The sequence below is a fragment of the Solenopsis invicta genome, chromosome 1, assembly GCF_016802725.1.
Source record: "Solenopsis invicta isolate M01_SB chromosome 1, UNIL_Sinv_3.0, whole genome shotgun sequence".
Lineage (NCBI taxonomy): Eukaryota > Metazoa > Arthropoda > Insecta > Hymenoptera > Formicidae > Solenopsis > Solenopsis invicta.
The window spans coordinates 1418091-1434262 of NC_052664.1; the positions used below are offsets into that span (position 1 = coordinate 1418091).

At 30.2% G+C, this 16172-nt stretch overlaps 2 protein-coding genes across 5 annotated transcripts in view; one reads left to right on the plus strand and one right to left on the minus strand.

Annotated features, from left to right (window-relative positions):
• LOC105202925 (5-hydroxytryptamine receptor 1) overlaps window positions 1–16172 on the plus strand; it is a 492922-nt gene that overhangs the window by 422382 nt on the left and 54368 nt on the right. The window lies entirely within an intron of this gene.
• Window positions 8880–12300, minus strand: LOC120358371. The gene is made up of 4 exons (XM_039452442.1): window positions 10960–12300; window positions 10498–10842; window positions 10073–10335; window positions 8880–9627 (listed from the first exon to the last, which is right to left on the minus strand). The coding sequence occupies exons 1-3, from the start codon at window positions 11144–11146 to the stop codon at window positions 10262–10264; spliced, it is 606 nt and encodes a 201-aa protein (XP_039308376.1). The 5' UTR covers window positions 11147–12300; the 3' UTR covers window positions 8880–9627; window positions 10073–10261.

Genomic DNA, 16172 nt, shown 5'->3' on the forward strand with positions numbered 1-16172 from the left:
ACTACAATTTTTATTGATTTTAATGTGTTCTTCTTGTGTGTGTGTGTGTGTGTATTATACTTTTGTGTATCCTTCTTTTGTATTTGTTGTAAATATTATTAAAATATATAACAAATGTTAGATCATATTAAATAAAGTATAATATTAAAATATGTATATTAAATTATATTACATAGCTAACGCGATATACACACTCGATATCAAAATTAAAGCATCGCCTATTTTAATTCCTAAAAATAAACAAATTTCAAGAGTATAACTTTGTAAAAGATGATTATAATGAAATATTCTAAAATTATTTTAGAGCTTGAAATCTCCACTTTAAAAATTGTCATTTTATTAAAGTAAACTAATTATTGATTTACGAAGCTACATGAATACAAATGATGATATGTCAAATCTCAAAATTTTGTACAAATTTTGTAAAAATTAATAGTGAATATAAAATCGCAAATACAATTTACGTTCGAAAACATGAATCTTATCTTTACTTGTATACTCGTAGAGCATTGTGCAATTTGTTTTCATCGAGTTATACAATATTGAATACAAAAAGATCATTCTTGCTTCAATGTTGAATAATTCAATAAAAAAAAATTTACATACTCTAGGAGTATGCAAGTTGAAGATTCATTCTTTCAAAAGCTATAAATCGTATTTGCGTGCAATTTCACGCTTTAAAAGTTATCAAACTTTGTAAAAAATTTTGAGATTTGATGCATCTCCATTTACATCCATGCAGGTTCCTAAACAATCGTTGTCGTTTTATTAAGTTATTTTCTAAAGTATAAAAAGTAGATATTTTAAGTTATAGAATGCTTTTTGAAAATTTTTATTACGATTATTTTTGGCAAACTTACTTTCTTCAAATTTATTTGTTTTTGACTGCATAGGTGATGCTTTAATTTTACTGCTGAGTGTATACTCATACTGTATATAAATAAAAAATATCAGATATAAATTTAAAATGTCATTTACTCTATAATTTTATTTTAATTTTCTCGGTACATTTACATATGAAAACGATAATATTGCAACAATTAATGTTTATCCAATAACAATAATTACCAATAAACATTTTGCATCTACATGAAATAATATAGCGATATTATAATTATTATTAATACAATAATTATTATACAATTATCTTTTTTGCGGCCATAAACAGTGTTTTCTTGAACATTAACACGGTACTCAAAAACGTCACAAGAACATTGTGAATTTCTAATCAAGTCGTAAGTTACAATTTATAAAAATATCGCATTTAAGACAAATATTGTGACATTAAATTCAACAATTAATCATACTTTAAATGCTTTTTCAAACTTTATAAGAAAGGATAGGACATTGTTATTTCAATAATATTAAATAAATTGAATGCACAAATATAAAACATCTCAGAATAATGAATTTCTAACGGACTGTAATATTGTTGCATTTTACAGTCGAATCTTGCAATCAAATCTATGCGCAGATTTGCCGAAAATATTGCTTATGCTTGCTTTTCAGTACGATGTGAACAACATACGATTTTAATTAGGTGTTAAACTTAATTCCTGCCGCTCGCTACTAGAGGATGCTGGCTGCAACTCTGGCGAGTTTCGATGATGAAGTCATATGTCTTTTGTAGTTTAGACATCGCTGAAAGTGATTCAATCCTCACAGATTAGATTTCTCGACGCCAAAGTCATTTTCCAATCGACTGAAAATGAATCACAATAAGCTGTTTTTCCGACATGTGCTTCTTCACTACTCCGACCTCAAGAAAATCGCAGCTGAAGCGTATCGCTTATTATCCAAAGTGTATGGTGATGAAACTCCATAGGAAAGAACATGTAGAGTTTGGTTTGAACGTTTCCAAAACGGTGATTTTGATATGAGAGACAAAGAACGTCAAGGACAGCCGAAAAATGTGAAGATGTCGAGCTGCAAGAATTGCTCGATGAGAATCCAGCCCAAACGCTTTTACAGTTGTCGGAACAGTTAAATGTTACCGATTGAACGACGTATTGATGCAAAAAATATCATCCGTAGTCAACAATCGATGCAAAGTCATTTTGTTGCATGATAACGCTCAACCGCATGTCGCGAAAAACATGTCGTGAAGCAGGTACTTTGCGAGCTTGAATGGGAAGTTCTGCCGCACCCAGCGTACTCTCCAGACTCGGCACCGTCGGATTACCATCTCTTTCGATCGATGCAACACGCACTTACGGACACACACTTCTCCAGTTACAACGAAGTCCAAAAATGGGTGAATGGATGAATGGTTTGCTTCGAAAGACACCGCGTTCTACCGTCGTGGGATTGCCCTGTTGCCGGACAGATGGAAAAAAGTAGTAGAAAATGAAGGAAATTACTTTGTTTAAGGTATTCATTCATCTTCCCTTCGAAACAAATCGACTTTATAGACGAAAAAACCGCAGGAATTAAGTTTAACCTAATACATATGTAATTTCCAGAGCAAAACAGCTTTATGGATGTACATTGTTTAAATTTTAGTACAGGTTAAATATTTATTAACATGTAATAAAGTAAACTTCATTAAAAATATACAGTCAATAAAAAGTATTACACATTTTATATTATAATTAATAAATCACCACTAATAGCTTATAATGATGTTACAAACAGCTGAAAGTATGTACAATTTATAATAACATGTAAATAAAAATTTTATGCATTTTCTATCGTTACAACATTACATAAATTAAAATGTTAGTAATTAAATTACATTCGTTAATATTAAAAGTAAAAACATTCGATTCACATCGGTGTCTTCTTTTTAATTTTAATTAGCCGCTCATCGTAACTATTCAACTAATTAATTTTTTAACTAATTATTATTATATGAATTAAGTTACTTTGTTCGCGCGTGGAATAAGATATATATATATGCAAGTAAATGTGAAAACGTTTTAACTTTATACAGAATAATATTAGCGTGTGGTTCTGTCATGAAGACGGTTGATCATAGACAATGGATCCCGTATTTGATCTTGATCTTTATGATATTAAGCCTCGAATTTATTTTAAGAAGTTGATTTGAAAGAGAAGAGAATAAGTGAAAAAAGATAAATGCGACAAATGAATAAACCGTTTTAAAAAAGGAAGAAAGAGAGAAAGAAGCTGTATACATCTCTCAATAAGATATCCAATAAGATATTCAAATTATACTGGCAATAAGTGTATATAATATAACAGTCCGTGTGATTGCCGAGGCACTTGCGACAGTTAATAAAAAATATTGTAAAGAAAATTTTCATTGATATAATACAAACTAGCTACTATTTACGATATAAAAAAATATGAAAATCTTGTTTTTTTAAGATCGTGAAAAAAGATAATTATAGTTGGTGCTGTTTTGAATTCTATTAGAGTCAGTCAAATGAAAACGAGACAGACTGTACATATAACAAGCATGGCGCGGACGTTGGTAACTCTTTTCTATGTGTTTATGAACGTGATCTCTATTGGGAATTAGGGAAGAACGGCGCGAATGTTTACGGCTGTCATTTGTTTGTTAGACGTGCTCGAAGTAAGGTTAGCATGTCGTGTACGCGTACAACATTACTATGGAGGTCGAGAAAGAAGAACAGCAAAGTGTAGTGCAATTTTTGAATGCGGAAGGGGTGTCAGGAAGTGCAATTCATGCCCAAATGTCTGCTGTGTATGGCAAACACAGTATGTCACGTGCGCGTGTGTTTGCGATTTTCTCGAATTCGTTTATTCCACGTAAACACACGCGCACGTGACATACTGTGTTCGCCATACACAGCAGACATTTGGGCATGAATTGCACTTCCTGACACCCCTTCCGCATTCAAAAATTGCACTACACTTTGCTGTTCTTTTTTCCCGACCTCCATAGTGATGTCGGACGCATACACAATGCACTGACCTCATTTCAAGCACATCTAATAAACAAATGACACAGCGGTGAACATTCGCGCCGTTCTCCCTTAATTCCCAATAGAGGTCACGTCTATAAACGCACAGAAATGAGTTACCAACGTCCGCGCCATGCTCGTTATACAGTCTGTCTCGTTTTCATTTGACTGATCCTAATAATAGCATAGTAGATAATTATTATGTGTTATAATTAGAAAAAGCAAAACTTTAAATTGCAGAAGAAGATATAAAATTCAATATTTGCTTACATAAATAATGTCTCTTTTTTATTAATATAAAGTAGTTTTCCAACCTTTTAGGCTCATTGCTCCCTTTCCAAAGTTTTTTCTTTGTTTAATGCCTTTTGAATTAACTATCTCATTATCAAACTTTTATAGAGTAATTTTGCGTGTAAATTTTAAATTTTAAAGTTAGATTGAAAACAAAATAAAATAATTAAAAAGTAAAATTAAAAAATTTTTTGCTACAATGTTTATTAAAATAAAGCAAACGTAAAATTACATTAAATCAAATAAAAAAATATTTAAAAAATTATCATTAATGAGATGTCTGAACCTGATCTGATACTTGGTATGATAGTAATTTATCTAGCGCGTTCTAACCCAGTAAACATTTTAACATGCAATGTATATATACTGCATATACTTCAGTGAATATTGCATATCCTATGCACATACAGTGATACACAAACGACATACATTGGATATCGTAGGTATATGCAAATGCAACGCGCCGTATGTACACTGTACATCCAATATACATGTGTATATTTGACGAATATTCCATGTATATACATTCTATGTACCTTCAATACGCATTTAATGTACATTCTATGTATGTTCAGTGTGCATTCTATGTATATTCAGTGTACATTTAATATATATTCTATGTATATTTAATTATTAAATATTGAAAAAAATTTTTTTTTAATATATCTTATTATTCTTAAAGCTTAACCTGTATTCACTGTTTTGCATATAAGATTCTATTTTACTAATTACAATTACGAATTATTTTATAAATTTTTGAAACGCATCAGCGCCGGGGGAATTCGAACCTAAGATCTTCGAAACGATAACCTAGTACCCTAACACTGATTGTCAGTTTAATCCGCCATTTTTAATTATTAACAAATGATGTACATATGACGTCCTGTATATAAAACTCTTTCCAAAAAAGAATTTAATTAATTATTGTGGTTTTTCAGATTAGTGTGATCATTACAATTTAGTTATTGTTCACATATTATGTTTATTCGGTTTAGTTTAGTGGTTAATTATCAATTTTCAACCATTGGGAATACTACTAATTGAAATATGAGAATACTACTAACAGACACCTAGCGAAATTATTTACACCTTCGTTCACACGCAATAAAACATGCAACATTCAGCAATTTTATCATCATTAAATTCTTTTCAAATACTTACCATAGATCATCACACCAATTAATGAAATTTGTTTTTTCTATTTTGTTTCTTTTACAATACTTTTAATACAGTTGAAAAAATTACACCATCTGTTGAATTCTTATACGGTTAAATTTATTTAAAATTTTAAAAATTATTTTTTTTAATTTTTATTTTAAAAATTATTTTTTTCTAAATTCACAATGCTTTCCAGACACAATCCGTAATATCTTTTTTCCTATCATCACAAATTGACTAATTAACATTTAAATAGTAGTAATTTTTTTCACGCATTTCTCTAATCAATCATTCAATCTTATTCTTAAAAAGATCGGTATTAGAAAAAACCCATAAATTTTTCTTTCCACAAAATGTTTGCGATTCTTGTTCTTGAAATCTTATACACAAAAAAATATGTTTTTTATATTTTTACAAATTTTCTTATTAATTTTTTAAGGAAAATTATACATTAGAATAGTCTAACCAAACCAATATTTAAATTAAAAAAGTAATAGTTTGACTTTTCAAATAGTATATAAGCTTACTTTAAAGAAATATTTTTTTAAATAAACTTCTTTTTTATTTAAACATTTTTATTTTAGTGAAAGTACTATATTATTTTATTTTTAAAAATTATAATTTTCTTACTTTAGACAATTTTATTTTTTTAGTAAAACTGCTGTCTTATTTTACATTACATTCTTGTTACATTTTAAAAATCTCGTTGTAAATCCTAAATAAATTTAAAATATTTAAAAGTTAAAAGTGTAAGTAGAGAAGAAGTGGTTAATATGACACCTATTTTTATTTTATTGAATAACTTTGTTTATAATTAATATTTTTTATTGAAACTTGAACGATTACATTCATCAGAGTGTTGTTTGACAGATTCTAGATTCAAAGTAATAAAATATTTATTATTTAGGACATGATTTATAAAAATCTAATGCACTGCATAATCGGTAGAAGAAAAAAAGTGGTTGTAATATAGCTATCCATAAACATAATTTAAAAAAATTAGTTTAGTTTAAAGGAAACACAGTATTTTGTTACAAAATTATATATTTTTAATTTTCCATTGTTTAGAATTTTCCTGCGTTCAGAAGCTTTAGAAATACCATTACAAATTTCATTAAAAATATTATTTTATTTCTGTTTAACATTAAACAACAAGCATAAAATGATGTCTTTAATGTTTCTAAACACCGCTTTTTAGAATAACAATAGATTTATCAAAGAAATTTTTTAATATAAAAATTTTGCTTAAAAAACCATATTATGAAAATTCCATATCATTGTTTTAACTTTTGTATAACTCGAAATGCATACGGAATAAAAAGTTAAATTACAAAAGAACACTCGAGTGTATGTATCTTCATATGATAATACACTCAAGTTTAAGAATAATGAGGAAGTGTATGTAATTAAAGGTTAAAAGTGTACCTTGAAAAAGTTTAGAAGTGCTCAAAAGTAAAAATGCCTTATAATAATTGTCAGTCATTATGTATTGGCATATTAGCATCACTAAAAAACGGCAAGCTACTAAAAGAATAAGCCCATAAGCAATTGTTAGAATACGTCACTTAATAACGGAAATAATAGAAGTAGTCGTATTGTCGACAGTAGTCATAATACCTCTACATATGAAAAATTGAAATAATTTTCATATCTTATTGAAAAATTTTTTGCAACATTCAATGCTATCGAAATTAACTATATAAATTTGAGAAATTCGTGTACATCATTTTTGCGTATAACACTTTGAACGAAGAGTGTCGCAGCCAATATCTTAAGTCTAAAGGAAACAAACACACATTTGTAAATTTGTATTGTGCGTGTGTAGGGTTACCATCCGTACTTTTTTAAGAGTACATGTACTCTTTTTAAGGTCTCAAAACAGCGTACTTTTACTTGTCACTTATTGAAGTCAAATGTACTCTTTTTTGAGAAATGACAAAAGAATGAGATTATTTAATATTTTTAACTTAATTTTTACTTTATGTTTACTATTTGTCAAAAATCATATTAAATCATGCTAATGATCGGTAATGAGGAGTTCTGTTGGTCAGTTGTGGCCATCTGTGCTTGGAATCCTGAAATTAAAAAGCTAAATCTCTAAACATAATTACTGTGTACCAAATTTGAAGTGGTCTCCTAGTTCGCAGTGATCTGATAGTAGGTACGACAGTTATTCTAGTGCCGATACATTGTAACTTGCTCTTGTTATTTTATGTGTAACTTATGGTAATTAGTATGAAGCTATATTTTATACTACAAACAGAGAAACAATGGCGCGGCAAAAAAATAAATTTTCTGACGAATTTCAACAATAATATCCAATGTTCAAAGTTGAACATGAAGCGTACTGTGAAGTTTGTCAGGTGACAATTTCACTTACAAATCATGATATAAATACAAAGGTATGCTCTTGCGCATCTTGTAGAAAGCGACCAATGAGGAACTTCTCCAAGGCCACGTCACACTGAGCGGTAAATTTAAAGCAGCGACTTTACATAGTCATTATTAAAAGCCTTTTCCAGATAAAATTGTTACTATATATGATGTTTAAATCCCAGTAATGTGTAATTAGAAAATATGCTGCGGTATGTATATATATATATATATATATATATATATATATATATATACTATATAATACCATAGAATTTGTTATATGTATGCTAATGTAAATTGTAATATGGTTTGTGTATGAAATATAAACATTTAAGGATAAAGTATAGTTTTAAACATCGAATTATTGATTGCAAGTTGAATATAAAATAAAAAGAGTAATAAACTTTTTTTATATTAAAATGCAGCAATTTTTAAAAATGTTTTATTTATATACATAAGAATTATTTGAATATATTACGATAGAAAACATATGAAAAAAACAAATAAAATAAGAGTAAAAAAAATATATGAACCAAGTTTTTTATTTGTAAATTTATACATTTTTTCTGTTTTTTTTTCTATAATTTGCAGAAGCAATTGATTTATTAAGTTTGTTCAGTCTAATATATGTTCTTGTCCTAACGAGATATAACAAAACCTTTTTCAGCATTTCATTTTTTAAATTAGATTGAATAATATTCGCCAACGTTTGAAAAATGTATTTCTCTTTACGTAGACTAGACCCATGATATTTATTGAATTCAATATTCATTATACGTGCTGTTTGTAACAATTCTTCAGATGGATAGATGCACTTCCCTCGAGATATAAATTGTAGCCAATCTTGATTATTCATTGTCTCAAGCTGACACGTTCCAACTCCTAATATGGGGTACTTATTTTTGAATCTGAACGCCACGTATCCTGCTATATATTTCAAACCCTCTTCTTCAATAAGGTCGCTAACTTCTAACTCATCTAATTCTAACAAAAGTTGTTCCTCTTTATTAGTTGGAGTAAGCGTGCAATTCAAGTAGGAACGTTATCTTCATAAATTGTATTTATATCATCATTTACGCACAATTCTTCTTCGTTACTGTCCATTATTGTTTCCGTAGCATATGGCATAAGCATACAGTTAAGACAGATTCTTCGGCAACATCATTGTTCGTTTCACTTTCTTCCACATTTAATTTATTTGATAATACAATTTCAGAATGTTTATCTAGTATATACAATTTTAAACGATACATAAAATTTAAAGGTACTGGATAATCGTATGCACCTCCAACTGAACGAATAAAAGAAAAAAAATTTTCAAGTACATCTTGATTGATCCGATACGTTATCAAATATGAAAGTTTGAAATCTGAAGTACTATATTTCTCTTGCAAGTAAGGTAACATTTCTTGTAAAGAAGTGTTACTTACAATAATTCCTTTTTGAAACAATAGCAAACTCTTATGGCGTCCTAATCAAATTTCTGTCATATAAGTTGTCATATTATCCAAAATGGAATTTTGTTCTTCAATATGAACACCGTACGCATCTTTACCACGATATTTGCCATACATACATTTAGCGTTGAAGATGTCAAACCAATCATTACATAATTTGATAACATATGCTGCTTCCTCACAATCAAAGTTTAGGAGATAACCTTTCTGACTACACCATTTTATAGCAGAAGCTGTTGTGTTCGATAAAAGCCTGCAGCAGGAAGAACTTTTTGTCTCTCTGTACCTTGTACATACACTGAGGTGGTATGTGGTGATTTTGTGAAAAATTTTTAAATCTTTTCCGTTAATGGATAGCAACTTATACAAAATTTTTTTATTTATTGTTTTTCCCTTCCAAAGAAACCCTTCATCAAGAAAATGATTTCGCAGCAGTTTCAGTAGATGAGGTGCATCTGCGAAAACAAAAATTTTTAGACTAACACAGACAGGATGTTGAAAGTAATATTTTTTAGGATGCATTCCTATATTTAATTCCGACCACAATTTCATATTGCCCGGACCCATATCGCTAGTTATAGCTACGACTATATAACCACTATCATACAGTTGTGAAATAATATCGAGGAGAATACATGCATCCATTGATTTATCGAACTGATAATACATTGGTTGTTTCCAAGAAGCAAACAAACTTCGTACCATCACACATTGGCAAGCTTTATGCGGACCAATAACTTTTTCCATTTTACGCTCTATAGCTATTTTGTTGGATAAATAGACTTCATCAAACGTTATTATCAATAGTCTCTAAATATCTTGCATGCTTTTACTTTTTGCTTTTATGCAATGAAGCACAGCAGTTAAAACACCCGGTTAATATCAACCGTATTTGCCCACCTTCTAACAAGTGTTGAAAATCCAGGAAGTGGCATTTTCAAAACATTTCTCATATATCGATATGCCTTTGGACTCACACATCGTAAGGATATCGCGTGCGCGATATCTTTGGAAAACCATTTAATTCTCTTTACTAAGGGCTTCAAAAGTATTCGTATTTGTCCAGGGCTGAATATATTTGATAATAACTCATGCATCCTTTGTTCCAAATGTTGATTTTCTCTTTCTTTTTGGTCGCTTAACATCTTCTTCAATGTAACCAACTGAAGTTGAAAATCGCGTCAAAAATATAAAAATTAAATATAGTGATTCACATTTAAATCTATGATGGTGTTTTTTTAAATAAGTCCGAGATTTTTACAAATTTTTGTAATATTAAAAATTCTATGCAAAACGTGATGATAAATTTTGTTATTTATACTTACATTTGTAAAGACATGTTAGTTTCTGTATTGTGCGCAGGTGACATTTCATCAAATGTTTCCGGAGTCGACACCATTGTTGGATGTAGAAGTGTTGGATAGAGTTGTGCTTCCGCCAGTATTCAACGATAGTTTTGTTGGATGTGAAAGTGTTGGATGGAGTAGTGCTTCCGCCGGTATCAAATGAATCATTGTTGGATGCTGACAGTGGTAGTGCAGTACTGAGATGTAATGTGGGAATAGCATTTGGAAGCAACTTTCTTACTCTTGAGGGAAAATATTCCAATAGTTGTTGTTGCAAGTTTTTTGTGTAACATGTAGCGTGAAAATGCTTGGAACATATCCTAGCTATAAACAAATAATTAATTATTAATTTTCTTAATCATTTGTTTTATTTTAATTCGGTTATTAATATAATGTATATTATTATATAATGTACCAATACATAAAAAAAATTTAGCTTACCATTTTTAAGATTAATGTTTTCTTTTCCACATGCTTCACGCCACTTTACAACAATTTCGGGATCTTTTGGGAAGGAAAAATATTTTATAGAACTGTCTTTCCTTTTAGTTTTTCTTAAATAATTTCCGCACCCTTTCACACTACAAGCCATTATTGTAAAATCAAATTTAAATTTACTGATAGCCATATTGAATAACAACCGACGTATGACGTATCTATGACGTAGTCTTGGAGATGCGCAGTAGTCTGACGTGTAATGAGCATACCCTTGTATTTATACCATGTTACAAATAAAAGGAATACTGATTTAAAATAACATCTAACCTCAACAAAACATATTCAAAATGTAAGTACAGCTGGTACTTCAAAGAAAATTGACAGTATATTTATCATCAAAAACACTACGAAGGAATTAAAAGTATTGGCTGCAGAAGCAACTTTAGCGTTTCACATTGTAAAACACTAGCAAAGCTATAAATCTTGTGGTTGTTCAACCAAATTGTACGCCAAGCTATTCAGCGACTTCGAGACTGCCTTAAATATTTCCAGCGCCAAAACAAAAACAGAAGCGATTGTTAATAATATTTTGGCACCCAACTCTGTGATTACTATGTTAGAAAGAATCGAGAGCGAAAAAATTCCATACGTTGGAATATGCATGGATGGAAGCAATCATGCAGCTTTGAAAATCTTTCCGATTCTCTCATTCAATACTTTGACAGAGAACATGAGACGCAATTACGTTTATTAGAGTTAAAATCATTGGAAAATGAAAAATCGGAGATTACATGTAATTTCATTGTTAAAACACTAAAAAATTATCATTTGAAAAGTAAGTGTATTGCGTTTACGGGAGATAATTGCAACACCAATTTTGATAGTTTATAGAAAATGGGACAAAATAATATTTTCTTCCGTATAAAAAATTTGTCTCAAAAAGAATTGATTGGAGTTGGATGCTCAGCTCATATTTTACACAACTGTGTGCAGCATACTTTTGATAATTTGTCAATCGAATTGAATCTTTAATTATGAAAATTTACGAGTATAACTACTTTTCTATTTATACAATCCAAACTGAATGTCTAAAAGGTTTTTGCAATTTTGCTGAAATAAAATATCGAAATCTGTTATCTCTTCTAAGACCAGATGGCTGTCATTATTTCCCTGCATACACAGAGTGTTGCAATTATTTTATATCCGGCTTTCCAAAATTACTTTCCGTCGCAGGAACATCCACTAGTATTAATAATCCACTAGTAGTAATAAAATAATTTTTTGAAAATCCGCTAAACAAAAGTTATTTGTGATTTGTTCATTCGTTCATAAAGATTTTCATTCTAATGTTCAAAATATAGAAAAAGAAAAAAATAATTTAAATAAAATTATAGACATTTTAGAATCCGTAAAAAATATTTTATTTGCATGAAAGTCTTAAAAATTTCTCTCGCTTAAAGTTAACAAAATTTTAAAAAATAATTCTAATAAACTATTATAAAATCTAGCACTATGTAAAATAAGTTTATAAGCGTATATGACAGAGCTTTAGAATATCTTGGAAATTAAACGTTTCCTCTAAATGAATTTAAATTTTTTAAATAGATGACATTAAAGGACAAACCAACTTGGGCGGAAATTGAAAAAACTTTTTTGTATTTAAAAACAAAAAGTATAGAAATCAATGACGCTTTGTTATTTGACCAAGCCTGTAAATTAAATATATTTTTGGAAAACATGGTTACCGTATCCATGTTTTCCAAAACTCTACCCACTATTTTCTGCCGGCACCCCGACCTCCTCCGCGCTGCCACGAAATACGTACATACGTGCGCGGCTCGCGTCGTTTGCGTGAGTACAGCAGCCAAGTATCAGCGCGGAGGGACACCATTTCTGTCGGTGCGTGTACACAGGATCCAAAGATCCTAATCAGAAAGTTTTTTTGTACCCGTTTATCAATGAAGCTAATAAATTTTTCACAAAAGAATTTAGATGGTTTCACAATGGTAAAGAAATTGTTAGTAAAGTTAGTAAAGTTATTCCACTTTGTTGCACTGCTGAGTCAGTTGCAAGATATCAATTGCCTAATTTTTAATTATTTGCTGCTTATTATGGTTGCACATTTTGTTATCAAAAGTCAGAGCGCACATAAAAAAGACAAAGATTTACAATTTCAATTCATCCTGCTAAGAAAGAACATTGCAGTTTACGAAAAGTGATTTGTTTAAAGCATTTCAGAGAAAAGATGAAATAAATGAAAACAAAAGACACTATAGAGGAGTAAAAGGTTTTTCACCATTAATGTTATTACATTTCTTTAACTTTTCGACTGGATTTGACGCCTCCTATTCATAAAATGGTAATTCCAACGAGAGTATCATAGCATGCCAATTTACGTTTTACTGCAATATGATGCCAACTAACGCTTCTGCACAATAAAATTCGAACTCGCGTTTCCGTGTAGTAAGATGCCAACTGAGGCTTCTGTACAATAAAATGCCAACTCGTGCTTCCGTGTAATAAGATTAGCGGATACGCTAATTTGCGTATCCGTTTAATAAGATATCATAAGATATTCGTTTAATAATATGTGTAAAAAAATGAAACATGTATAATTAAAACATAATATTTATATAGACATATATAAAAATATAGCTTTTTACTGATTTTTACAAATACGGAATAGCACATGGAATAATTTTTCTGTCATTCGTATAAATAAAAATACAATTAGAATTAAGTCAATATGACACAATAATTAAAATAATAATAATAATAATAATCTTTTTTTAAGAAAAAATTCCTGAAATTTTTTTATTTTTGCAAAAAATGTTTTTAAAATGCTACGAAAATATGGTTCTGCATTTGAATTATGTGGTGTAACCATTACAATGAGCAAAATGTTATCAAAAAAAGTTCTTAAAGTATTTATGTTTGAGAGGTGGACGTCTTCTAACACCATCAGAATGATAACATAATAATATCATTATGTTATCCAATGAGTCGATTTTAGAGAAAAAAAAGATATCGTGTATATGACATCTAAAAGACTTCTTATAAATGTCATCTAAATGAGCATTGCAATCTGACTTTTTATAAATGTTATCTAAAGAAGCACTGCACTTTGACTTCTTCTAAATGTCAAGAAACTGTTATTATTTATTCCGCTCATATTTTGATCGAAATCGACATCGTTCAAATCTTCTCTCTCCCTGTCGTGCCCAAAGTTGCCATTGAGGCGTCGATTTGCAGCCACACCGACAACCAGGACTACGTTCCGAAATCTAACCTTGATTACCGTGGTCCGTTCCGAAATACTAATGGTTAATCAATAGTAACCGTTTCAAATCGCGCAGTTAAATTGACAAAAGTAACTTTCTTACCTCATAAAATTCTGAAGTTGGGAAGGTTTCCATCAAGGTTAACCAAGATTAATTTCGGAACGTAGCCCTAGGGGAACAGACCCACTTGCACCGGCTGGCACTTTTTTCCCATTCATTAGCATACGTCGAGCAGCCAAGGCTGCGTTCAAAAATTCTACATGTTGGGTAGAGTGACTATAAATGACCAATCAAAATAAAAAAATCTTAAAAAATTTAAAGATTTCTTCATCCTGATTGGTTACTCAAAGTTACTCTACGACTAGAATTTTTGAACGCAGCTCAAGGCGACGAGTAGGGAGCTCTTCTGTTTTCTTGTTTCTCAAGCAAACTTTCTCCTTCTCGACTTATCCTTTTCTGTCTCGAGCATTCTCTTTCTCTTTCTAAATATTCAAAAAATATTAAAGATGATTTACTAATCTTTTTCACAAGAGTCAATGTTGACAGTAGTCGCATTACATGGCTACGTGAGTTTAAATTACGTGCGAAAAACTAGTCAATCAGTGAAATATTATGATCACGTGACTGTTGGCGCATCTCTGTTATACTGGATGCGTTCCGAAATTCACTGCCAGTATTGAAAATTTATAGTTTACCTGACATGAATTATAGATTTTTAGTACTGGCAGTGTATATCAGAATGCAGCCAATATATGGTCTCTACATTGGACGTATGTACGTGTGTTCACAAATTTTCACAGACGCTAATCTTTTATGTTAGACTTCCAAGCCAAATTTCGGAAATTTCACGTTGTTCCAGCATCTAATCTGCATCTTATAATACATTCATTTTGTAGAAAAAGACCGTCAAATATTTGTATGAAGCAAATATTGGCACCCGTTGATAATTCTAGATGTTATGTTGGGCTAAGATTAGATAAAAAAGATATAAATTAACATTTACGGCATAAAACAGACCACTATGATGTACATTGATGTCTATACTTTAATTGAGGAGAAGGATTTTGAAATCTGTAAATGCAATTAGAAGAACGGTGTCTACAAAAATTAATTGTTTTCAGTCGGTAAAAAGAACGTGTTTAGCATCCCCTTAATATATAGTAATACCTTTAATATGATGTACGTTATATATCATGTGAAACCAAGTTGTGAAGGGGCTTTTTACATGCAATGAATATAATGTTTGACTGACGTATGACTCGATGTAAGGGCATATATGTTTAGATAATTCAAAGGTAATTAATAAAAACATGTTTATATTATATTATTAGACAACACATCAAATAAATAAAAGTAAGAAGTAAGTTCTGCCAATTAAACGCATGATCAAATTCTAAGATATGATTAGAAATCATTGAGTGCTTCGATGCGTCGGCGTTGAGTCTGATATTATTGATACGTTCATTCATTCACATTTTTAAATGCTTCTTTTTCTGCCCAATACACACACATGTAGCTCCGTTACTTATTCTTCTTCTTCTTTGCTTGCCATACGTTTGTCAGAGCGTATGCAATCTCTTCTGCATATATCCGTAGATATATGGGACCTACAGTTTTAATATCGGTTCCGAACGATTGTTAGAAGAGATTTTGAAGAGATCTGGTCAGAGTTACTTTCGGTGATTGCCTTTGCTTTCCGAGAGGTGGTGATCGCTTTTAAAATTGATTAAAAATCGATTTAGTTATACTGTTCTGGATGGATTTGAACCCTGACTTTTGGCACAGAAAATAAACTCGCAACTCCTTCTGCCACATCGCCACACTGTTTCTTATTATTAATAATATTTGTAGTGTGAATAAAAATCAGCTAACATTCAATTTTTAATAAATCTATTTATTAAAGATTATTTTTGGTATAATATACTATGTGTCGCT